General features: G+C 38.0%; 1 protein-coding gene across 3 annotated transcripts in view; it reads right to left on the bottom strand.

The window, feature by feature from the left end:
* Positions 1-26,730, bottom strand: part of KIF6 (kinesin family member 6) — a 239,282-nt gene that overhangs the window by 62,284 nt on the left and 150,268 nt on the right. For all 3 annotated transcript variants that reach the window (XM_042444496.1, XM_042444501.1, XM_042444492.1), the window contains one exon: positions 19,644-19,699. In XM_042444496.1, the coding sequence (XP_042300430.1) occupies positions 19,644-19,699 (56 nt within the window). The remainder of the gene's footprint in view (positions 1-19,643; positions 19,700-26,730) is intronic.

Raw genomic sequence — 26,730 nt, 5'->3', positions numbered from 1 at the left:
CATTTTCACGCCCTCGTCACGTGTGTGGGGAGAGTAGCATCTAAATGCGCCACTCTTCACATGTGACGAGGGCACCCTATCGCACCCGTCTGGACCAGGCCTATGATTCTACAAAATACTAAACATATGGAAGATTTCCTACAATTTCCATTACAGGTTAATAAATCTCAGCACATCTGTATGTGTGTGTGTGTGTGTGTATATATATATATATGCATACATGCAAACACCTACTGCTAAATGAGAGAAGTATCTCAACACCAAATCCTTCTAGGCTGCTTTCATTGTGCTAAAGAGCTTTGAAGTCAACTAGAGAAATAGGAGAGTTGATCTCTGACAATAGCATCTTACGTATGGTTTTTGAAAAATAAATCCCACTGAGTGGAAATTGCATGGAAAAGCTGAGTTATACATACTACAAATGTTTTCTACTCTCCTGATCAAAAGCCATGGATATCAATTTCAAATTCAGCTGGAAGTCCATTTAACCACACTAAAAGGATGCTTTGATTGGGAGTTCCTGCATGGCAGGGGGTTGGACTGGATGGCCCTTGCAGTCTCTTCCAATTCTATGATTCTATGAGATATCTTTATTATCAGTTCTACCTTATTATAAATTGTAATACCACCAAGTATTGTTTCTACTTCAAAGGGAAAAGTTTCCTGTCAGTCATGGGGACACCTGAGAGACATCTTCTTCTGATAGAATTACAGAAAATGTTTCTCCATGCAGTTATGCAACCACATGCATGATTAGAAGGAGAGGGTTTGCATGTACATCGTCTCATTGGTTTTATATTACACTGGCTATGACCATACACAGTGACACAGGTGATAAATTACACTGGATATAATCAGAGCTTTGATAAATTACCGTTTTAGATTATACATTCCAGTAAGAACTAAAATGATTTTCATACCTGTTTCTTCCCAAATATAAAATGGGTTTCCTAACAATAGATGATTCCAACTCGGAAGAGGTTTGGTCAGTTTTTCCCTGGTATGGAACATCCTGAATGTTGCACAAGAATTGTTTTGTAGAGGAAAACATATTTATTGCATGAAAAAATATCCTGCTTTCTGCAGAGAAAATGGGTTCCATACACAGAAAACACTGTTTTCCTGTGTTGGGGATTTATTTATTTTTTGCGCAGGAATAATTTCTCCACAGAATAATTCCTGAACAGCACTTCAGGATGTTTGAATATAGGGAGAATAATGAAAAGGAATATTACTTTTATCCCACAGCAAGACGATAACATCTTTATTTGTCATGACAGACAACAGTGAAACAGTCAAGGATTTAGGGGCTTGACAGATGAGCAGAAAAGGGTGGTGAGATGCCACACCTTTCTGCCCCGGAAGTAGGCCATGGCACCCACACAGCATGGCCTGCACACGGCAAAAAAAGAAGACCCAGTGCACAAAGGTCATCATCATGGCATGCGCTGCACAACAAGTACCATTGGTGCACTCACATGCCATGATGATGACCCATGTGTGATGCACTGTTTGGACATGGCGCACGAGGTATATCATTGGCATGTGTGCCGTCTGAATGCGCGCGTGCCAAGATGGCACCTGGACAGCGTGGTAGGGCTTAGGAGCATGTGGACTCGCCACTCTCCCAAGCCCTAATTTTGCCCCAGGCCGGTGCATAGCACCAGTCTGTACCGGGCCTTACTTCCCAGGGTCCTCTAGCCAGTATGGCTGGTGGACTGTGGAAATTATAATCCCCAAAGTATTTTTTCTAAACTCTGGAAGCAATACTTCTGTCATCATAAAATAATCTGGGATTCCTTATGCTTCATCTTAAACTACTGGCCCAGGTGACCTAACAATTAACTTTTTCACAACTAATCAAGTGAACAGAAACAAAGTCTGATCAATGTGGATGATGAAACACCAGAAAAGATGCAACAACCTGCAGGTTTATTAGTAATAAAATTAAGAAATGATTCCAGTACTGCAGCATGCACAGAGCTTTTGATATAAACAAGACATTGTTACCAGCATTGGTGCCTTAAAATCCTAAATGTGCATGACTTTTCTTCTGATGACCCTATGCAGAGTGCCTGATGGGATACCTGACGTAGAATTCTCACGTAGGCTATTGAAACATAGATCAAAGAGGCCCAGATAGGAGTTGCCAACAGAAAAGAGTCATTTACACCTTTGAGGCAGATTTATGGCCAGGATGCCTTGCCAGGCCAGAACCATTCTCACCTTGAAGACTTCTATAGATCAAGCAATCTTTAATATGTAGATTTGGCTTTGCTTTGAAATGTGGAAACTCTTCGCCTGAGGCAAGATTTTTGCCTATTTAAGGTCCCTCAAATCTTTTGTCTATGTTCCATGTTAGAATTCAGACAGGCTTCATGTCAGTCTGAGTTCTGATATACAGTGGTACCCCGGGTTACGAAATTAATTCGTTCCGCCGCCGCTTTCGTAACCCGAAATACTTCGCAAGCCGAAAAACCCATAGGCGCTAATGGGGAAAAGCCGCGATTTCGTGTGAAATAGCGCCGAAAAGCACCAAAAAATTTTTCGTAACCCGAAAAAACCTTCGTAACCCGGAACAGTTTTTTTAAATGGATTTTTTCCGTAACCCGGAAATTTCGTAAGGCGGTGCATTCGTATCCCGGGGTACCACTGTAGTTCAAATCCACTCCCCCTCCTTCCTTCCCCTCCATGTTGCTGAGTCTTCATCAATCTAGACCTGGAGCACCGCCAATACAGGTGAATATAACCATTAGAAAGCCTCATGTTATCTATCCAACGCTAACTTACTATATTCCTGAGTTCTTGGATGATTGTGTGAGTGTATGATTGTCTTATGTGTGAATGAATAATAAACAGTATTCAGTTTTCATAAAACGTGTCTCTGTTGACCTATTACCTTGGCTACCTTCGTATACATAGGATAGAGACCGCTCCTCTGTTTGAGCTAATGATAAATTCCCCAGACCAAGGTCTCCTTATTTACAACATCAACATTTTGTATTGTCTATCTCATAACTTTCAGAAACCCAAATATTTGCCCAAGCAACAGTATTTTTACAGAAATGTACCTTTTGATCTCAACTATTTGAACTACAGACAAACTAGTGTTTAAATGAAACTTAGATAAAACTTAAATTAGAACTTGGAACATCTCTCTCCCCAGCTAATTATACTTTCTGAAGCTTTACTAAACAGGCTGGTGAAAATATTCCCACAGTTGATATCAAATATTTTCCCATCAAAAAAGTCATTCTTCATTTAGAGATAACAGTACTAATAAAATGTTGAATGCTGCAACTCCATATGTTCTGGCAAAAAAGTAGTTTGGGGGAATTGAGGAATTCATTCTGCATACACTTAGCTGTCATTAGAACTGTGATAAATCTGGTAGTTTTGGCCTCAGTTTCTGGACACATGTGCCACAGAAAGGTATGGAAAAGAAATGAAACTAACAGAAGAAGTGTGCACATTTTGATGGACGATGTAACAAGAAGGAATGGTGAAGATGAAAATAAGACAAGAAAAATATGGATGACAATAACTCTGTTCTCTGTTGGAAATGTACTGGTTAGATTAGCATGGTCACTGATTTACATTATAGGTATATTTTCAGTTAGCAACTTGTAGAAAAAACAATTGCTTTCATTTTATTTGGCACTAGCTTCCTTTTTGAATTGTCCAATCTGTAAATATTCGCATGGCATAAAAAATAACAATTATACAGACTCATTGCCTTCTTTCAAGAAGAGGCAAACCCCATAACTAAAAATGGTTATATGGGCCAAGGACAGTTTGGTTACAACCCAAATAACTATTATAACAGTAATCTGTATAATGTTAAAATAATGCTGAGACTTTAAGTTGAAAACCCACATACCTAAGGTTGCCTCATCTGAAATGGATGGTTAGTGAAGCACTATGGTTATGTGTAGTATCACGGTTAAGTGTTAATATGTGGCAAATTAGGTATTCATCTTTGGTTCAAATATTGTCTCTGTCATAATCTGTCCACATAGCAGCACAACCCTGTGCATTATTCAATAGTACACACCATTAAGTATAATGAAACTTACTCTCAAAGCAAATGTGATCATAGAAACCATTCTCTCTCAATCTCAGAACCAACCTCCTATAGAAAATACTGTTCTATCTCATAGAAGATTGTTGCACAAATTTAAATCACAATAATTTATAGGATGATCCTCAATGTCTAGAATGTTATGGAATGTATTTGTGGAATGCTCTCATTAGTGTATGTACAGCCCCCCCCCCCCCTTTCAAAATATGCATTATCCTTGTTTATTCTAAATTACTACTTTTTACCCACCACTTTTAACTTTTTTTATTATTTTTGTGTTACTTAGAAAGAGGAACATGGTGAAAAGTAAGAGTAGATATAAGTCCATTAGATAAACAAAAATGAAAAGCCAAGATCAGGTGGTGTATGTCTGCTGTCACAATTCCTTTGCCAGAATCAGTAACCCATCCTTCCTCTTGTAAGTTCCTGTGGATCCTAAAAACCTTCTTCAAAGGGATGATAAACCATCTGGTGCATGATTTTGGTGCTCTAGAGAGCCGTAGGGGGGAAAGAACGAAGTCCCAATTCCACTGGCACTGGATATGGACAGACAACATTGGACTTTGGCATGTTTAATATTATTCTGTCCTATTAAATTTTTTAAAATTTCAGAATTTTGCAAGGGGTATGAGAGATCTGTATTCACCAGTGCAACCTTAAAATTTCACTATTTCTCTCTAGAGTCTCTGGCTTTCCATCATACCAGACAAGAAAGAATAAAAAACAAACCATTGACATTGCTTTTTAAGTTCACAGGGCTAGTCATGATTGAGCCCGTCTCTATTGGTTTTGCAAAGGAGATTAGTAGCAGAGCTGGACAATGCAACTACAGCTATAAAGGTTTCCATCTTCCCTGCAGAGGTCCTTCCATTTGTGCTGTCAGAAGGAAGCCAATCCAAAAGAAGTACATTCCAAAAGTTCTACCACATTACTTGCTTCTGGTTAGGTATAGTAATGTGGGTATTAATTTAGAATTATGGCACTTCTGAAGAGTACCACTGAGGTATAATGGTTTGAGTGTTGGCCTATGACTCTGGGAGGTCAGGATTCTAAAACCATTGCTGACACACTAGACACCACACACTAGAGATATCCTGTGATAACCTTGGCTGAGTACGTACTTGCAAGTAAATGTACCTGCTCACAATTTTGTTTTGAAGAATTTGAGGTCTAAGTGAATACAATATACAGATTTTGCTCGATCTGACTATTTTCTGTTTTCAAACATTAAAAAGAGTTTGAAACGAAAGACATTTTCAAATGATACAGAGGTGATAGCAGCAGCAGAGCAGTATTTTAGTGAGCAGACCTTTTTTATTTTATTTTATTTTATTTGGGAATGGTTAAAGAAACTTAAGAAACCATGTGCCAAGTATGCTGACCTTAGGGGTGAATATCTGGAAGATCATGTAAGTTTTATAACTCTAGGTCATTCCCTTCTTGTTTGGGCCAATATATTTTCAGCATCACCTTGTATACATAGCCAAAAAGTGCCCAGTCTCATTCAAATGCTGAATGTGCATATTTTTGCAATAAATCATATATTCTAAACGCCGTGTGACTTAAGAATTATTTTTCCCCCACCTAATGCAAACACACACCATTTCTCTAGACCAATGATTCTTAACCTTTTTGGCATCATGGGCCACTTCAGCATTTGATGCAAGCTGTGGATCTCTTGCCCAGAAAAAAAAACTGACTTATAATGCAATTTTCAAAGTACCAGGAAGGACACTGAAAGGGGGGGGGGTCATTTTGGTGCCTTCATAGAACCTTGCAAAACCCATCCATGAATCAAAGTGTAAGAACCTTCTGTTCTAGGCTAAAGAGCCAAACACGTTGTTTGGGTGTAAACAGGCATGAGTGCACACACATTGACAACGACATGGGGCAACAAGAGGGATGGATGTACTGTATATCATTTTGAACTTTTTGGAGGATGGGATTCATATTCTAAGTCATTTTATAATTTCATCAAGAATTTGCATGGGCTTCTCCTTATTCTACTATATTACCAATGAAATGGCACTCCTAAGTTTTAACCAATGTAATGAACTTTTAAAATAACCTCTCTTCTAAAGTAGTTACATTCGTTGTGAAACCACAGTATAATTCCGGGAGATGTTTCAAAGTCAACTGACTGCACATGGCTTTTAAGCCATTTCATAACTTCCAGTGCAGCACAAAAATGAAATTAAATAAACCTAACCCAACTCTGTCTCAGCTAAGGTTCTGAAATGATGACCTTATACTATAAGAACAGTTTATGTTGTAGACAGTTTTCCTACTGTAATATTCCTCAAAAGCTGTGTTGACAGTGCTAATTCTGCATGATTTAAGGTTTAATCAAATTGGAAAACACCACCTTTGTATTTTATTCAAGCAATTTTGTCAGTTCTGTCAAGGCATGTTCATAGGTCACACATACAAAATAACTTTCTTAAATGTAGCCATGTCTTATGAGGACCAGTCCTGTTCACAATGTTTCTAATCAAAACAGGGCTTGATTTCTCATACTCTTGCAACAAAGTGGAAAGTCACTATAATACTACGATTTGCGCCAATACTTTGAAGTATGCTGATTTTAGTAGGAAGAGGGGATTTTTTTTAAAAAAAGCAGGAAATGTCAATATAAGGTTAGAACTGATATTTTATTTGATGCTAGAAGAACATCCTATTATTATTAACCTTTATTTATAAAGCGCTGTAAATTTACACAGCGCTGTACATACAATCTTTTTAATTGGACGGTTCCCTGCCCTCAGGCTTACAATCTAAAAAGACACGACACAAAAGGAGAAGGGAAAGGTGGTGGGGATGGGGCCTCTCTAGTAGGATAATACATATAAAATACATAGCAATACAGGAAATGATTCAATAAAACAGACAACAAAAGAACATCAAATAGCAAGTGACAATTATGCAATGCCTGGGAACGCTTCTCTGAATACCAATCCTAAATTGGTATTATTACCCTCACTTTTCAAAGGTCATCATGGACATAAATGAATGGACAACATATAATATTTGGAGGGTTTTTTTTTTAAAAAAAATACACTATTTGAGGTTCCCTTTACTACCCAGTATCACTACCAAACACATGGAAACACATGTGAAATATGTCCATGTCATCTCTCTGTCCGTTAAGGATTTTCTTATGCAGTAGACAGCTATGAAAGGTGTATGACATTGGCTTATGAAATGTGACATGCACAATGTTGCTTGTCTCACATAGTTTATACAACAACAAACTTCATGTTACAGGTGGAGTGCTGCTATTATGCTTTCTGTTTTTTTCCCCTTTCATTTAATGTTGCTCTATGAAAAAGCTACCTGTTGTGTAAGATTTGGAACATAATTCCTTTATTAAATAACTGTACTATTCTCAGAATGGTAATATACTAATCTGATTCAGCCTTAATGTTTGAAACTTGATTAACTCTCGTCAGTTATTTTGAAAGGCACATTAAATTTTAAGTAGAATGTGCTATGCCATCAGGAATAAAAGAAAACTGGATTTAAAAAATAAATAAAATGTACTAATTAAATACTTGTTGACACAAATCACCAAGACTGAATTCATACCAGTGAAGTGGGCTAGCTGGCCAGAAGAAAAACAAGGCTAAACTATCACATGGTAATTACTGGTGTGAAGCTGCTTAAAATAATTTCCTACAAACAAATCTTAACAGCTCCTAACCTTTACACAGTCAATGCATACAGAGTTTAAAAGAGCGAGTTTAATGAAGTCTGGAACTTTCCTGTTCTCTTTTTCCAATAGCATCATAAAGTTTTGCAACACACATTTCCATGTATGGCTTTGATTGCCTTGATGTAATATGCAAACCTTTTATTCTATCTAGTCCATTCACTATTTCCGCTTATCTTCTTATTTACCAGGACAGCTGCATTGTTTTTTCAAGATCCTAGCTTTCTTATTTTGCTTCCTTTCAAATCATGCCTTCCTTTGGGTGTACTTCAGTTATCCTATAGAGACAATATCACCAACCACAGATTTTATTAAAAATTACTTCTGATGTTTCACATACCAGGTGGATTTAAAAAAAAAAGACTAGAGGACTCTAAACTCCAAACAGGATATTAACAGCAGGTAAGGACACCTGTGATTCATTCTATATGATTTCTTTCTTGTGACCTCAAATCTCTCCTTCAATGTATATGTGAAAGAATGAGAGTAAAGTTAGCCGTAGATGAAAGAGGACTAAAGTAAATGAACTTTCTTGAAGGCTAAATGAAGAATAAGGGAAGATAAGAGAGGAGATCTTGAAATGTAAAGTATTGAAACTACTATACAGTGAGGAAAATATCACAGAACCTTAGAAGGGATTCAAGAATTATTCTCTTCCCATCATTTCTTTAGTGGTTTCACAGCATTTATGGCAACTGACAATCTGTCTGCCATGACTAATATATATATAAAACACAGAGTGTTTTGGCATTGGTAAACAAAAAGCTGATAAACATGGTGGCAAAGATGGAAATTTTACCAAGGACCTTTTCGGATTACAACATGATAGAATTACATTTAAAACTATCACAAAATAGGACAATAGATTGGAGACTAAATGAAAAAATATTAAAAGAGAAAAAATATAAAGAGAAATTAAGGAACGAAATCAATTTATTTTTTTAGAGAAAATACGACAGAGGAAATTTTACCCAAAACTGTCTGGGATACATATAAAGCTGTAATAAGAGGGCATTTAGTACAAAGAGCAGCAGAAGACAGGAGGAATAATCAAGGGGGGAAAAGGAAAGTCATAGAAGAGCTAAAAAAGAAAGAAAAAACATTATAGAAGTACCTAACAATAAAAAATTACAAAACGAAATAAAGATACTGCAAAAACAATTGCAGACAGAGCAAACAACGGAAATAGCCAAAGAAATGAAAAAAGCAAAATTTAATTATTTCGAAAATCCAAACAAGGTAGGACGTTGGTTAGCAAATAGAATAAGAAAGAAAAACAATTCAAAATTCATAGGGAAAATACATGATAAAGGCAAATATTATACAAAACAAGAAAAGATCCAACAAGTATTTCATTGACTACTATAAAGAATTATATAATGAAGGGAAAGAATCTGGACATTATGCTACAGAATTATCTAAGTAAAAAGAGATATCTAAGATCACATATATACAGAAAGAGAAACTTGATAAACCCATTACAAAAAAAGAAATAATGCAGACAATAGCAACTCTTAAAGAAGGAAAAGCACCGGGCCCTGATGGCTATACGGCAATTTTCTATAAAATCTACGCAAATGAATTGGAAGACCCCCTATGTAAGCTACTGAATGCTATTACTCGAGATGGAATTCCAGGAACGTGGGAAAAAAGCTTTTATTACGGTAATACCAAAGGAGGGGAGAGACAATACTTTGGTTTCTAACTACAGACCAATCTCACTCTTAAATATAGACTATAAAATATATACCACCCTACTGGCTAACAGGTTGAAAACAGTATTAGCTATAATAATAAAAGAAGATCAAAATGGTTTTTTACCAGGAAGACTGAGAACGGTATATAACATCTTAGAATACTATAATGTTCATAGTGATAAAAAAAATATGGCTTTACTGTTTCTCGACACTGAAAAGGCCTTTGGTAACGTGAAATGGAAATTTTTGTTATCAATTCTCAAAAGGATGAATATAGGGGGGAAATTCCTGGCACATATTAGGGAGATATACAAGAAACAATAAGCACATCTTTTGATAAATAACAGCAAAAAAAGGGAACTACAAATCACCAAGGGGACAAGACAGGGTTGTCCTCTGTCACCTCTGATTTTCATTGCATTAATGGAAGTGCTGAGTAATGCTATCAGAGGAAATAAAGCTATAAGAGGAACGCATATCAAAGGCCATGAACATAAAATTAAAGTTTTCGCCAATGACATGGTGGTAATACTTGAAGATCTGCTTAGTAATATAGACTTTTTGATGGAGGAACTAAATGCATTTGGCAATGTATCAGGATTCAAGATCAGCAAAGGGAAAACAAATATGTTAACTAAAAATTTGACAAAGAAAGAAAAGGATCTACTAATGCTTAGGTCAAGATGTAAAATCCAAAAGAAAATAAAATATTTAGGAGTGTGGATTACGAATAACATTAATCTGTTTGAAAATAATTACAAAAAAATGTGGTTAGGAATTCAAAGAGACTTATTAAGCTGGAATAATATGGAGTGGTCCATATTAGATAGAACTGCAGCGTCAAAGATGATGATCCTCCCAAAGATTATGTTTCTCTTTATCAATGTCCCTATTATATGCGATGAGAAAAAAGTAATTAATTGGAATAAAGAATTGAAAAAATTCATATGGAAAGGGAAAAAAGCTAGGATAAAGTGGGACACACTTCTGGATGCTAAAGAGAGGGGAGGATGGGCTGTGCCAGACCTGAAATTATATTTATATGCATCGCACCTTATTTGGGTACAAGAATGGATAAAGTTAGAAAACAAAACAATACTTGAACTTGAAGGATCAGATTTACGTTATGGCTGGCACAGCTATTTATGCTACCAAAAATTTCAAGTCAATAAGGCATTCAATTTCCACCCCATTAGGACGGCATTATTTTGTACTTGGACAAAAATTAGAAAAAAGTTATATTCAAGACTACCTTTATGGACATCTGCCCAAGAAGGATTATTTGGCAGATGGGAAGAAACTCAACACTGGCTCACTTATAAAGATTTGATGTTGAAGGACCCACAAGGAAACATAAAGATTAAGAGCCTTGAAGAGATCAATGAGGGGGAAACGAAACTGCATTGGTTTAACTATTTACAGATACTAAATAAATTTAAGGAAGACATAAGGAATGAAGGCATAGAAGAACAATTGAATGATATAGACAATGTAATCTGGAATAAGGACAAAAAGAAAACAGCCCAAATATACAAAATAGTATTGGAAAGAGAAACAGAAGCAGAACTCATAAAAGATTCGATGAACAGATGGGCCCAGGATTTTGGACACCCAGTTTTGTTGGAGAATTGGGGGAAAGTATGGGAAAGAACTAATAAATTTACTGCGGCACAAGACCTAAAAGAAAACTTCATGAAAATTGCAAACAGATGGTACTATACTCCAGTGAGGTTGAAACAGATATACAAATTAAAAGACGATAAATGTTGGAGATGTAAGCAAACAAGGGGGACAATGTACCATATGTGGTGGTCCTGTACCAAAATAAAAGCATTCTGGAAGAAAATACATGAAATAATACAAAAGATCTATAAAGTTAAATTCTTGATGAAACCAGAAATTTATTTACTTAACATGACAACACTTATGGAACGCAATATTGAAAAGAAAATCTGGAGAATTATTGTTTTAATCAGCATAGAAAACACTATCTGCAGCAATACACTAGCCATGTTTATTAAAGCCTGACAGCCTACTGTTCTATGTTTTGTATGTGTAACTGATCTAATCAATACTAATGACAACAGAAGAGCTTAACTGATTTACTAGGCCTTACTCTATATTAATATAATTAATAATATATTTATAACATAATATCATAATATCATCATCATCATCATCTAAAATAATAGAATTATAGAGATGGAAGAGAACACAGGGGACAATCAATCCAACCCCCTCCCATGCAGGAATACACAATCAAAACATCTCCTTTTAAAATTAATAATAATAATAATAATAATAATAATAATAATAATAATAATAATAATATTTATTTGTATACCGCCCTCTGGCAAACCAATCCGGGCGGTTAACAACAGTAAAATATAAAATATGACAATTAAAAACACTTTATCCCTCCCCCCCTTAAGACAGTATTAAATAGTATAACATATTAAAAATACAATATCAAGGATAAAAACAGCAATTAAAACTAAAAACCCTGATATCCCTCTGTTGATCCTCAACCATCTCTAAGATGGGGCCACGGGAGGAATGAGGGAATCAGGGAACCTGGGAACCTGGGCCGGGATGGTTAATCTGGAAAGGCCTGCCGGAAGAGATCCGTCTTGACCGCTTTTTTAAAGCTGTCTAATGATGTTATCTGACGGATCTCATCCGGCAGGTCGTTCCAGAGTTTGGGGGCGACAGCAGAGAATGCCCTCTGGGAGGTTGCTGCAAGCCTAGATTTTAGAGGCTGCAGTAAGTTCCTCCCAGAGGACCGGAGAGCGCGGGGAGGATTGTACGGGAGGAGGCGGTCTCTAAGATAGTTTGGACCCAAGCCATTTAGGGCTTTAAAGGTGATAACCAACACCTTGTACTGGGCCCGGAAGCTGATAGGCAGCCAGTGGAGGGACCTCAAAACCGGAGTTAATCAAACCTTTACCTATTTCTGACGAAGAAATCCAACTTGGACTTAAAAAAAACATCTCCAAGGGAAGAGGATTCACCAAGCCTATGTTCATACCCTTGTTTTTTAAGGGTTCATGGAACAAGGGGGAGGTAATGTTCCAACATCTTTTCAAGACCAGATATACAGAGGAGTGTAAATTTGCCTATGTCACTCAAGATATTTAAGTCAAAATCCTCTCCAGCTGTGTGCCTGAGAAGGTTACAGAAAGTTACAGAAAAGGTAATACAATGCCTTGCTAGGCCACAATATTGTCACCAGTAACAGCTTCTGAACAGTTTTTGAAGGCAGCCTGTGCAGAGCTTGTTATAACTACACTGCTATCCTCAGTCGGAAAAAAGTAACTGCAGTCATCTCACTAAGTAAATTAGGCCAAAAGAATTCCCAAGTTCTTCCATATCCAGACATTCTAAATACAGCAATGAGCTGTGAAGTGTCTAAAGACTGATCATCATCATGCATACAGACATTTTAGGCCACAAGATCACTAGAACAGTATTGCCCTCATATTACTATTATTAGCTGATCTTTGCCCAGTAACCACTTGTGTACACAGAGTAAAACTTAGACCATGATTTAAAGAGCTGGATATCATGACACACTATGATTTTTACAATCTTGCTCAAAAATCTGTTCTTCAGTTATTCCCACATATGATTAATTTAGAAGAACAGCATAATATATGATCCAATTCCTAAAAGGCTGAACAGACACTTTCTCCCCCAGGGGTTCTTTATCACTATCTAGACTCTGTTCCAATGACCTTAATGTTAAGAAATGACATGTATGTGACCACAAAGTGGAGCGGTGGCAGAACCTATTACAGTTCCAGTGGCAGTTGGAATGTTGACAGTTGGGATTTGACAGTTGACACTTGCATTATGGAATGTTGATGCAGTCAGTGTCCTTCTGAGACAGAGTGTCAGTTATGACAGTTGGTGTTAGAGTAACTGCCTCTCTGTTTTGTTGTTATGTTTGTTTGGTTGAAAAAGTAACTTATTTATTAAAGTCCTCGTGTAGAGTGAAGACTTGAAGTGCTCTTTTCGTTATTCCTCAAGCCGGGAACTCAAGGCCTGAATACCTTTGCAGACATCTCTTCAGATTCCTTCTCCCTGGCGTCCTGTTGACGTGGTTCAACTCTGCAGGTGGTCGTGGTGGACACAGTGCGTCTTTCCACGCCACAACACATAAAACTAGGTGTTAAGGTTTAAAAATCAAATTTCCTTTGAAGCCTTTGGGTCTAGTGGATAGACTATTAGATTATTGGTGCAGGGCTTCTCTGTTCTAGTCTTTCCACTTTCATAATCATATCTGAGGGCCAGTACAGACCGGCCCTTTGTGACCTCTCGTCATATGCTAGGGTTGTCTCGGGACGCTCCGCCCACACGCCCCTCAATCCTAGCACGTGACAAGGGCATCACAATGGCGGCACCCTGTATACATGGGTGCCGCCATTGTTACGCAAGTGCCATGCGGCATATGCACAATGCCGCACAGTACTTGCGTAACCAGTGCATCACAGTGCACCAGTGGCGCACTTGTTACGCCGCCACCGTAGCATAAAAAGAACCCACTTTTCACAGGTTCATTTTCCTCCATGGGGAAGCTGCGCAGTTTGGCGGGTGTGGCTTCCCTGTGGAGGAAAAAACACTGCCGCCAGCCCAGACCTTCAGGCAGGTATGTACCGAGCCTAAGTTCCTTATATCTAAAATGGGAACAACAATTACAGTTTGCAAATTATAAGTGTTCTGTAAAGTATTATCAGCAGTGATGTATTCACACATTACCACTGAATTCTCTGATCTGTGGAACAGAAATAGATAAAAATGAAAGGGATCTTCTGGAGCAGCAGTTAATTCTCACACTGCAATTGACCTCAGTTTTTAATGTTTTAAAATGCTAGTTTTTCCATTTCTGACATTTCAATAAGAAGCAAAATATCCAGCAATGAAGACAATCTTGAAAGTATCTCTTTGGGAAGTAGCTGAAGTAGATCATATCGGAAGGAGCTGCAGTATTGTAAAAAATTGGTTACTACTATGGAAAACTGCAATAATATAGTATACGTAACAGATGTTCAAGCTACAGCAACAGTTGTCTGTCACTACCTCTATAAATAATCAAGACTGGTAAAATAGATGCCACATTGCACCAAGTGGCTTACCAAAAGGTCCTCCACTGACCTTTGTGGTGGAAAATTTTATATTATTAAGTGTTGGCTGGAAAAATAGAAACTGATACTGAAGTATCTGGCCTTGATTGTGCACATTGGGGCAGCCAGGAATGCTTGAATAAAACCAAAACAACAATAAAAGTAAATTAAGTATAACTGTAGGCCACAGATGCCTATAATTCCTGCAATCTGGTTTTCTAGTATAATTATGGCAAGTTAGTTACCAAGTAAGGTATAATGAATGATTCACCGAGTACTAAGTAGTAAAAACTAGTCACGCTCAGTTGAATGTTCCTGTTTGTCTGTTGTACAGTTTTCTTGGTTCAGTTGAAGAAACCCAAGAAAAACCCTGCTTTAGACTTGGGTATTATATAAATAAATACGGTACTAGCATTGAAAGAAATAATTGAAACTAAGGGCCTGAACAGACAGGCCAAAATAAAGCTGCTTCGGGTCACTTTGGAGGTATGCTGTTTAAATGAGACACACATCCTAAGGGGCCAGATGCCACGCCAAAGCCACGTTCTAGTCCTAAGAAATAGAATACAGCTTCTGGTCTCTTAAGATGCGTGTGTCATTTAAACAGCATACCTCCAAAGTGACCCAAAGCAGCTTTATTTTGGCCTGTCTGTTCGGGCCCTCAGATAACATGTAAAATCTTAGCAATAAAGATGGGGGATCAATGAGGGGAATGCAGACAGCAAAGACTGCATTCTTGTGACCATGTACTGAAAAAATTGAGGCACCAGACAAACTTCTTTGAGATGGCCATTCCACAGACTGAATACCACCAAAAAAAAAAAAAAAAAGCCACTTCATTTGATGTGGACACTTGAGGAAGGATCTCAGATGATGGTAATGGTATGATGAAAATTCATTTTATTTGCTTTCTATCTTACCAAAATGTTAAGAGTATCTTCCCAACACATATAATGTAAAGCAATTCATCTAAAGCTATCTGTATGCTTCACAGATGAATAATAATAATAATAATGATTTATTTATAGCCCATCCAATCACAAGGAATCCAGATGGGTTACAGCAATAAAAATACAGAGAATACAATATAATAAAATACAATAAGATAAGATAAAAGAGAGTGACATAAGTCAAAGAATTCACAGCTAGACTTGATGGAACTGGGCCTGTCTTTTTCACTCCCTCCCAGGTCTGATGATGACAGTAGGTATGGAGGGAGGGTTCTTCTTCTTGAGACTAGAATTTTATTTTAATTAATTTTAATTTAATTCTTCTCATTAAATTTAAGAGACGAATTGGTGGACAGAACGACATAAGTCATAGTAAACAGGGAGTGGAACTAGGTAGGGAAGGCCTGCCGGAAGAGATCCGTCTTAAGAGCCTTCTTAAAGGCTGTAAGAGTAGAAATGTGGTGGATCTCCTTTGGCAGGTCATTCCATAGCTTCAGAGCAACGGTAGAGAAGGCCCTCTGGGTAACCGAGGTTAGTCTAGATTTTATTGGCTGAAGTATATTCTTCCAGGATGACCCTAGAGTGCGAGATGGACAGTACGGAAGAAGGCGTTCCCTTAAGTATTCCGGACCCAAGCCATATAGAGCTTTAAAGATAATCACCAACACCTTGTACCTTGCCCGGAAACTAACTGGCAGCCAGTGAAGGGATTTCAAAACCATTGTTATGTGATCATTACGAGAAGTACCTGTAATTCACCTGGCTGTATTTTGTACAAGTTGAAGTTTTGAACTTGGCACAAGGGAAGCCCCATGTAGAACACATTACAGAAGTCCAATCAAGAGGTGACCAGCGCATGTACTACTGTTTCAAGGTCTCCCAGTTCCAGGAAGGGGTGCAGCTGGTGTATCAGAAGAACCTGATAACAAGTGCTCCTGTCACATCCACCTGAGCTGTCAGGTGAAGAGATGAGTTAAGGAGCACCCCCAAGCTGCAGATAGAGTCTTTCAAGGGAAGTGTGACCTCATCCAGAACTGGCTGACATAACTCCATACCCAGGCTCAGGTTTCCTATAATGAGTACCTCCGTCTTACCTGGATTCAGCTGGAGTCGGTTTTCCCTCATCCAGTCCATTACCACCCCAAGACAGGCATTCAGAGGGAAGATGCCATCCTTAGTCACTGCATCAGTCCGAGACATAGAGAAATATATTTGGGTGTCATCAGCATACTAACACCCTGCCCCATGTCTCCGGAAGATCTCTCCCAGTGGCTTCATGTAAATGTTAAACAGCATGGGAGACAGGATGGTGCCCTAGGGGACACCAAATTTTAGCTCTCTTTTAGAAGAGCAACTGTCTCCCAGCTTCACCATCTGGAATCTGCCCGAGAGGTAGGACCAGAACCACTGTAGAACAGTGCCTTCGATACCCAACTCTCTCAGGCGTTCCAGAAGGATGCTATGGTCTATGGTATCGAAGGCTGCTGAGAGGTCCAAGAGCACCAACAGGGTCACATTTCCTCTGTCAATGCCCAGACGGAGATCATCGTCTAAGGTGATCATGGCTGCCTCAACTCTGTATCCTGCCCTGAAGCTGGTTTGAAATGGGTCCAGATAATCGGTTTCATCCAAGATTGTCTGTAGTTGATTGGCAACCACCCCCTCGATCACCTTGCTCAAGAATGCCAACAACGAGACTGGTCTATAGTTATTTCTATCCAGGGGGTATAAATCATATGACAAAAGATATGAATCTTAGTTGTCCACATTCCAGCCCAGGACACTATCCATCACAGTTGGCAAGCTACAGTGTTAAAAGTGGAAGTGCATTTTGCTTTATTTTATTTGGTAAAACTCAGGAGCTAGCAAGAATTAAGGAAGACAGAATAGGGGTGGGGAGGAAAGCCTCTTTGAACTTTGCAACAGAGATGTCATCACCAGATCCCATTTTAAAGACACCAGTGATTACTGCGCTCCTCAATTTTCGTTCTCCAGGTTAAAGATAGTAGTTAGCTAAAGAATGTTTTATACCTTCCATGGCTTGTAATTAATAAGATTTATTTTGATATTTTGTGGTCAAGAATTTCTAAGTACTCTTCCAACAAAAAGTCATAATTGCCTTGTCATGTGCCTTCAACTTGTTTCCAACAGTAGCAACCCTAAACCAAGCTTAGCATGGAGCAAACGAAGGTTTGCCATGGCCTTTCTCTGAGGCTGAGAGAGTGTGATTTTCCCATGGTCACCCAGTGGATTTCTATGGCTGATTGCCAGAGTCCTAGTTCAATAGTCAAACTACAACACATTATTGGCTGACTGTATTATTAATACAGATAAAGAAAGAAATAAGGATCATCAACAATTTGAGATATGTGGTCAACATCATGTTTTACTAGCGGCAAATATCATGGACTGGGAACAATTACTAATGAAGGTCAAGGAAAAAAGTGCAAAGGCAGGATTGCTGATAAACATAAAGAAAACAACAAAAATGACCACAGAGGATCTACATAAATTCAACCTAGTCAATAAGGAAATGGAAATGGTTAAATATTTCCCATACCTTGGATCAAACACTGATCAGAATGGAGATTGCAGTCAAGAAATAAGAAGGCTAGGAATGGGAAAGGCAGCGATGAAAGAACTAGACAAGATTCTAAAGAATAAAGATCTACAACTAAACACCAAAGTTAGAATCACCCAATCAACTGTATTCCCCATCACCAAGTATGGCAGATGGTGCAGAAGAAGAGTGCTGAGAATACCATGGGCAACCAAAAAGACAAACAAATTGGTCCTAGAACAGGTCAATCCTGAACTCTCCCTGGAAGCCAAGATGATTAAACTGAGGCTGTAATACTTTGGCCACATCATGAGAAGGCATAACTCATTAGAAAAGACAATAATGCTAGGAAAGGTAGAGGATAGTAGAAAGAGAGGAAGATCACATGCCAGATGGATAGATTCAGTCAGGGAGGTCACAGGCCTGAGTTGAAGACAAAGGCTTTAATGGCTGGCATTCATAGTTTTCTGTGGGTTTTCTAGGCTACGTGGCTGTGTTCTGGAAGAGTTTGTTACTGATGTTTTTCCTGCATCTGTGGCTGACCCTCTGAAGATGCCAGCTACAGATGCAGGCAAAATGCCAGGAATAAACTCTTCTATAATGCGGCTGCATAGAAAAATCACAGGCCTGAATCTAGAAGACCTAAGTGGAGAAGTGGAGGATAGGGGGGCTTGGAGATGTCTCATCCAAAGAGTCGCCATGAGTCGAGGGCAGCTAAAAATAACAAATTATTAATAGAGCGCTTCATTATCTGATAACATGCTTCTCTCTCCAACCATCCCCTGCAACAAGCAATGTAGCAGGTGTTAAAATATACAGTATTTCTAATTTGTATTGAAAATGTTCAGATGTGTCAATGGTTAACTAAGGTTTAAAATGGTTCCTGTTGCAGGCCAGAAAGTCTAGGCCTGGAAGAACAAGTCTTCAAGGACATTTGCTGAGACATAATATAAACAAAATGTATTATTGTTATGCTCTTATGTAGTATGGTGACTTCATGGGAAAGAGGTGTGTCCACTTGGTGGGACAGTTGATCTTTTGAGAGAACAAAGACTGATGTCATATTCAAGTTTTTTCTTCTAGCATGGACTCTGAAAGAAAATAGATGTATAGTAGCCTGCTGTGAAAGTGTAAATAGCAACAAAGTAAATAAACACTCATTTTGAGTGAAAAATCTGTGTTGAAGTTACTTTGTTCCTGAGTTCCAGAGAAGACTGCATCTGTTCCAGTTGGTACCAGTTCAAACCACCGGCAGCACGAGACATCACCCATAACAAAGAGTTTTTCTAACAGCAGGAATTCAATAGGTAGAAAGATCAAACAATAAATCAATCTCTTTGTTTATACCCTACCTTTTCTGTAAAAATCCCAAAGACTCAAAGATAAGGAGGAGGAGCAAGCAGTGGTAATGATGTAAGAGAAGCAGCCAAATTTCTCTAACGAGAGTTGATCAAGCACTATTTTACAACAGTTCAAGTAATAAAACTTAGAAATTTAGCCACCATTTTGAATATTATACTTACTGATCTTATTTCGCATTTCATTTACTTTTCCTCCCAGAGATTTAGCTTCAGCGAACCTAGCAACAAGAGCAGTAAGATAGTTAGATTACTGAAACAGAGAACTTGTGACACATGCTGTCCTATAGATCAACACTTTTTTACTTGTAATTCTCCCTTTAAGTGAAACTGAATCTGGATTCATAAACAGAGATAACCGCAAATTGTCCATTATTGTAACCCTGATTCATAAGCATTTTTTAAAATAAAACTTCATGACTGAAGAACATCCCCTGAAATTCATACACTGATCAACACAAATTGTTCATTATTGGTAGCCAAAATGAAGTAACACTGTATTTTCAATAGTGAAACTTCATTAATTACTTTCATATGCCAGAAAAATTGTACTCAGTGATTCTTCTTTTTCCTTGCTTTGTTTTAGCCCACCACCTACCCCCCACTTAAGTTTTAGGACTGTATGATAAAGCACCACTTTACCCTTGTAGGTATGTCATCACAACATTTATTTAAGTACTCTGGCTAATTCTGTTATAATAAAAATCCTCCGGCTCCACTCACCAAAATTAAATATATGTTTCTTAAAAACCCTAGTCGTGCTTGGCATTATTTCCCTCCCTCCCCTTTTAAAAATGATTTTGGCAAGTTTCACAATATTTGTACAATTATTTTAATATAAAAACAAAGCCAACCCATTTTTTACTGGAGGGCAGGAAGATGAAAAGAACATCAAAAAGCATCCCCAAGAAACAGTACACTAAACTTTCTTGAGCAGTCTTTGATGGGGAAAGGCAGGATAAAGGCTTATTTAAAACAAAGGACAAGTAAATAGACATTTCTTTTAGAATGCTTCTGAATTTTGTTTTTTCATTTCCAAAATCATTTTAAAAAGACAAAAGGATGAAAATCACATTTTGATATGTTTATTAGACAAGTGCAAAATAAAGTTTTGCATGCATACTGTTTTGGCAATCTTGACAGAAATAGTGCCCTTAGATGGAAAATCAAACGGTAACCATGGATAGTCTGGGAGTAGACAACAGTGATTTTGTAAGTGGATTTTCCTCCCTCTGCACTTGCACTCACCCAGTTAACCCAAAAAACACATCATGGGGAGCCATGTTGGCCACACAGCAAAACACAACATCCACAATCCACAAAACGGTGATACCTTTGTTGGGCCAACCAAAATGCATAAAAGATATTGTGCACATTTGTGAAGTTCCACTGCTTTCTTCATCAGGCAAAAGTGTTAAAAACCATACAGGAAAAGAAAAAAATTGTCAATGCTAGAGTCACAAGGTGTACACTTTGTCAAGATGCTGTTTTATTGTTGTCAGTTAAGATGGTCTGAAGGGACATCAGTACAGGCAGAGGGCAATCCCACCTTTGGCCATGGGGGCACCGGGAGACAGAGTTATAATATTCAGGCTATAAAATTTCAACTCCATTAGCAGCAGAAAAAGATCTAAGCTGTTTGTCTTGAAAGGCTGCCTCCTCTTTCTCTCAATATTCACAATGAATGCTGCAAAGAAAAGTAAAGACATCTTCTGACTGAAAATTCCCATCCTTCAGTTTGGAAGACGATTCAGTTACAACTGTGTAGAAAAGAATCATATACAGTGCCTTGCAGAAGTGTGTTAACCCTTTGCCAACTCTAACTTTGCCAAATTTTGCTGTATTTCATCCTGGAATTGAAAGGGATTTAATGTGCATTGTTATCACTTGATAGAAGATACTCAACACTGTGAAAGTGGAAAATGTTTTACCGTGGCACAAAAAGTATGTAAATAAAAACGAACAGGTATTTGTTGGTTGCATAAGTATTTAGTCCTCATGAGTCAATTTTTAAAAAAAAAATTAAAAATTTATTTTGATTAAAACATCCGAATAAACCACTACTACTCTTCTTTGATGTTAGAATTCCCAGTGTACACCATATATTCATAGAATCATAGAAACATAGAATCGTAGAATCGTAGAGTTGGAAGAGACCACAAGGGCCATCCAGTCCACCCCGCCTGCCATGCAGGAAATCTAAATCAAAACATCCCCGACAGATGACCATCAAGCCTCTGTTTAAAAACCTCTAAGGAAGGAGACTCCACTACACTACACTGTCGAACAGCTCTCACTGTCAGGAAGTTTCTCCTAATGTTGAGGTGGACTCTCTTTTCCTGTAGCTTGCATTCATTGTTCCGGGTCCTGTTCTCTGGAGCAGCAGAAAACAAGCTTGCTCCCTCCTCAATATGACTTCGTTTCAAATATTTAAACAGAGCTATCATATCACCTCTTAACCTTCTCTTCTCCAGGCTAAAAATTCTTAGCTCCCTAAGTCGTTACTCATAGGGCATGGTTTCCATGTACTGCATATACTGCATATCATTTGTATTTTCCTTAATGTCTCCTAATGACTCATATTAATAATCTTCCAGATCTATTTTTATCCTGTTTCACTGTCTCTTTTTGTTGTTATTCTGTTATTATTATTGTTATCATTCTTTTTGGGCTATTATTTAATAATTGTGCTTTTTCTCCAAAAAAGATATAATTTCCAATAGTTCTCTATCATTATATTTTCTTCCTCTTTCATAAGAGTAAATAAAAACAAACTGGCATTTGTTGGTTGCATAAATATTTAGTGCTCCTGAGTCAATACTTTGTAGAGCTACATTTAGCAGCAATTACAGCTACATGTCTTTTGGCGTAATTCCAGCATTACCTTGGCAATATGTTCAGGGTCACTGCTAGAAGGTGTACCTCCACCCCACCACCATGTATGAAACAGGTTTTCCTGTAAAATTGCCCTGTATCAGTTCCATCCATCTTGCTCTCAACCCTGACTAGTTTCTCAATCCCTGTTGAAGAAAGGCATCCCACAGTATAATGTGGCCACCATCATGCAATATGTGGCAATGAGAACTATTGGCTTTGTGCCTCACATAGTTTTTGACTCAAATATATGTTTGGAGTGACTTCAACATGCCTTTTCTAAATGAGTTTTGATATGGATTTGTTTTAACTGTAGCTTTTTTCTTGTCACTCTTCCTAAAACCCAGATTTGTAGAGCATATGGGTGATAATTATTCTATGTATGACTTCTGCTATCTAAGTCGTGGATCTCTCCAGAGTTACTGTTGGATTTTTGGTTGCTTCTCTGACTAATCCCCTTCTTGCCAGTCACTGAATTTGGTGGATACCCTTCTCTGGGCAGAGTTGCAATTGAACCATATTATTTCTATTTTGTAATAATGGATTTAGAAGTGCTCTGGGGGATATTGATAGTTTAGGATCAGTGTTCACGCACAAGTATTTACATGTATGTATACTAAAGAGAAGATGAATGTTCCCTTTTATATTGAAATTCAACTACACTGGTGCCTCGGGATACGAAATGATCGGGTTACGAAATTTCTGGGATACGAAAAAGTTGGATTGGCAAAAACTGTTTCGGGTTACGAAATATTTTTCAGGTTATGAAATTCATTTCGGCGCGAAATTCAAATGCTGCAAAGTGCAGCTATAGGCTTTCCAGTGCTAACGGAAAGCCTTTTCGGGTTACGAAATTTTCGGGTTACGAAAGGAATGGCGGAACGAATTAATTTCGTAACCCGAGGCACCAGTGTATTGGGACATACAGAAAAATAAAGATTAGGAAACTAGCCATGTATTTCAATTGATCTGGAAGTCACTCAAATCCCCTAAAAAGACAAAGTAATACAAGAGAAGGGCAGCTATATAAAATAGTCTAACAGTCCTCAGTAAATAAAGACCACTTGAACACACAGTATTGTTATATGAAAATATTTCTAAAATAATTCCTGTGAATTTTCTGCTGATACACCAGGTTTTAATCTTCATATCTCAATATCCTCAAACTGACAGAAGCATCCCAAAAGTTATTTCTTGTAAGACAGGGAGAAATGGATTCAGATATTTTATAGTTGAACAAAGAGAAGCCTGTAAAAATACACTGCAGGGAGAAGCTGGCAGATCCCACTTTTTATGGAATCCATGATAATTAGAAATGGGCAGTGTAATCCTACCAATCTCCACTTTTTCAGTTTGCAGTGACATCTGAGCCACGTCTCTTAACTGTCTTAATTTTTTTTTAAAAAAAATCACATTTAATCTGCTACAGAGAGACAAAAGCAAAAAATAGCTCAGTTACATTAAATCATGGATATATGTGGGATGACACACTCTATTATGATTTTTGTGGCCAGGACAGTATCATTGTCATGAAATTCTGATGGACAGTTAAATATAAACATCCTTGTTAGCAGATTTGGGATTAACTGATTGTCTGGGCAAGATCTGGTCTAAGAAAACAAAGCGGAAAAACCCACAAGTTCCATTTTTGTCTAACAAAACTAGCATGGAACAAACTTAATAAATAGCACTTTTCCACATGAGAGGCACACCTTGGGTGTCTCCTTTTAGTTAGTCATTTTTCTTTCAAGCTGTACAAGCTAGTATTTTAGGTCTCCACACCCTTATTTCCGGATGGCTGCTGGCTTTAACAGATGAACCCAACATGAATAACTGGGCTCTACTGAGGAGACTGCCATATACTCTGTTTGTGATGTAAAAAAAAGTAGAGGTCCTGGCAACATCTGTTCTGCCTTTTAAAAGATTTAATTTCAGTGGGTGATGTGATACAATCAAAGGGACCCCCTGCAAGCCATACAGTTTCAGGGCCTCTCTTCTAGTTACCAGGGTGAAAGAATCTCAGGTGACAGCACTGTCTTTGAAATTGTGTATGTGCATTTCTCATTTGTTAGACTACATAGGGGAGCTGCCCTGATGACAACACCATAAGGGGTTATCCCTAAGTCTTACGTTTTAGCCATGGAATCTCAGGGAAAGTCCTGATTTTGTTGCTGTTAACTGCCATTATGCTGACCCTATGAATGGGAGACCTTCAAGTATCTCTGTTAGCAATAGCTCTGCTAAGGTCATGCAAACTCTGAGCTGTGGCTTCCTTAACAGAATTTATCTACAGTAGTAACAGAAGACTTATCTACAGTCTCCTTATTTTGATTTCTAGAGAGAGTTCAGGGCTCATCTGCTTTGGTGGCGCAGTGGTTAAATGCCTGTACTGCAGCCATACACTCAAAACCACAAGGTTGCGAGTTCAAGACCAGCAATAGGGCCCAAGCTCGACTCAGGATTGCATCCTTCCGAGGTCGCTAAAATGAGTACCCAGACTGTTGGGGGCAAATTAGCTTACTTGCTAATTGGCTTACTTGCTGTTCACCGCTATGATCTTTGGAATAGCGGTATATAAATAAAACAAATTATTATTATTATTAAGACCTGTTCATTTGACATTTTAGCAGTCCATGGTATTTATAGAATTCTCTTCCTGCATCACATTTCAAGTAAATTGACTCTATTCTCACTATCAGCTTTCTTCACTGCAAGCTTTTGCAACCATAAAAAGAAACTGGAAATATGACATGGACAATCCTGAGACTAGAATTCAATCACATATATTTATATTTTCAATTTCTGACAATTTTTTCATAGCTGCTCTTCCAAGTCCTACTCTTCTGATTTCTTGACTCCAGTTTCATTAATGACTGAGTGAAGGTCTAGAAAATCTGTAACTATTTCAGTGTCTTCATCATTCACTTTGAAGTAGAAAGAAAAATAATGACCAAAACATCTGTGGTCATTATTTTTCTTTCTACTGTTCTACTGTGGCCCTGGTTTTGTACTTTTCCTTTACCTCACCTCAACAGATGTTCCAAATATTTGCTATTTTCTGCTAGTAGTATGGTGTCATCTGCATCTCTTAAATAGTTGGTGTTCGTTCCTCCATTTTCATGCCTCCTCCCTCTGAGTCTGGCTTTATGTACGATATGTCAATCATAAATTAATCAGACAGGGTAATCAAATGCAGCCTTACCTCACCCCTTGCCAACTGGAAACTATTCTGTTTCTCCATAGTCATTCCTCATGGAGGCTTCTTTTCCTGAGTGCAGGTTTGACATCAGGACAATAAAATATTATGGCACACTCATTTCTTTAAGAATTAGCTATAGGCTTTCAGTTAGCAACTCTATTTAACACTGAAGCCCAATTACAATCCTCTGCACTAATTCATAAAGTAACACTGACCTAATGTATACATCTATCAGGATTGGGCAAGCTGTGCAGACATGGACTAAACATCCATGTCAAGGAACTACCTTTATCTGGATAGATGGAACACCACAGTGTGCCATCACAGCTACTGTTTTGTGCACTGAAAGTGGCATTGCATCATACCTGGACACCTTTTGGGCTGAATTTCAGAAAGAATGGAGGGGGTCATTAAGACTTGTCTACAGCCTTTTAAAGGAGCAGTGAGTTATATTTTCTACAGTAAAAATGGAGTCGGGGCCAGGGGCTTTATGGTGGGTAGGAGACTAAAGGGCAACACTTGTCTCCAAGGGTTCTCAGGTAGCACACAGACCATATAATTTATCCCATATGTATATCTCAGAATCTTGACTTTGGTTGAGATATATCCCAATCAAAGACAAGATTTTGTTAATTCAATGAAGTGTGCTCTAGACCACCAGAATTCAGGCCATACACATGACACTAGTTATTGTTGCAACACAGTTAATGTGGTTAAATGTTGGAAATAGCACTCAGTTGACAAGATTTCAAAGGGTGCATTTTATTTCAGTATGAGTTTTTGTCCACTTCATGCATTCAAAAAATAATGATGGCTTCTATCAGGCACCTTCTGCTGAACATTTACTTGTGGTACACTGTGGTCTGGATCATGAAAGACGACTGTGGGAGATGTCAGTTGATGGATGAAATTTTATTGCAGAGAGCTGGTTGGTTGCCTTTTTGATCCTTTCCAATGCTATGATTTTATGATTAAGGATACTGACAAGTTGGAAGCAATTTGGACACAATCTAGAAAGAAGATAAGGTGCCTGAGGAATGTTACTGAGGTTTGGAGTGGCAGGCTATACCACCGTACCACAGAATAGCAGAAGGAAATCTATAAAAAGAAGTGATGCAAGATTTTTCCAAGTGCTACAAAACATAAATTATTCTCGTGGTCTATGGCAAAATCCACCCA

This window comes from Sceloporus undulatus, chromosome 1, assembly GCF_019175285.1.
Source record: "Sceloporus undulatus isolate JIND9_A2432 ecotype Alabama chromosome 1, SceUnd_v1.1, whole genome shotgun sequence".
Lineage (NCBI taxonomy): Eukaryota > Metazoa > Chordata > Lepidosauria > Squamata > Phrynosomatidae > Sceloporus > Sceloporus undulatus.
Note: the sequence above shows the minus strand (reverse complement) of the source record. Positions and strands in the feature narration are given on the sequence as shown.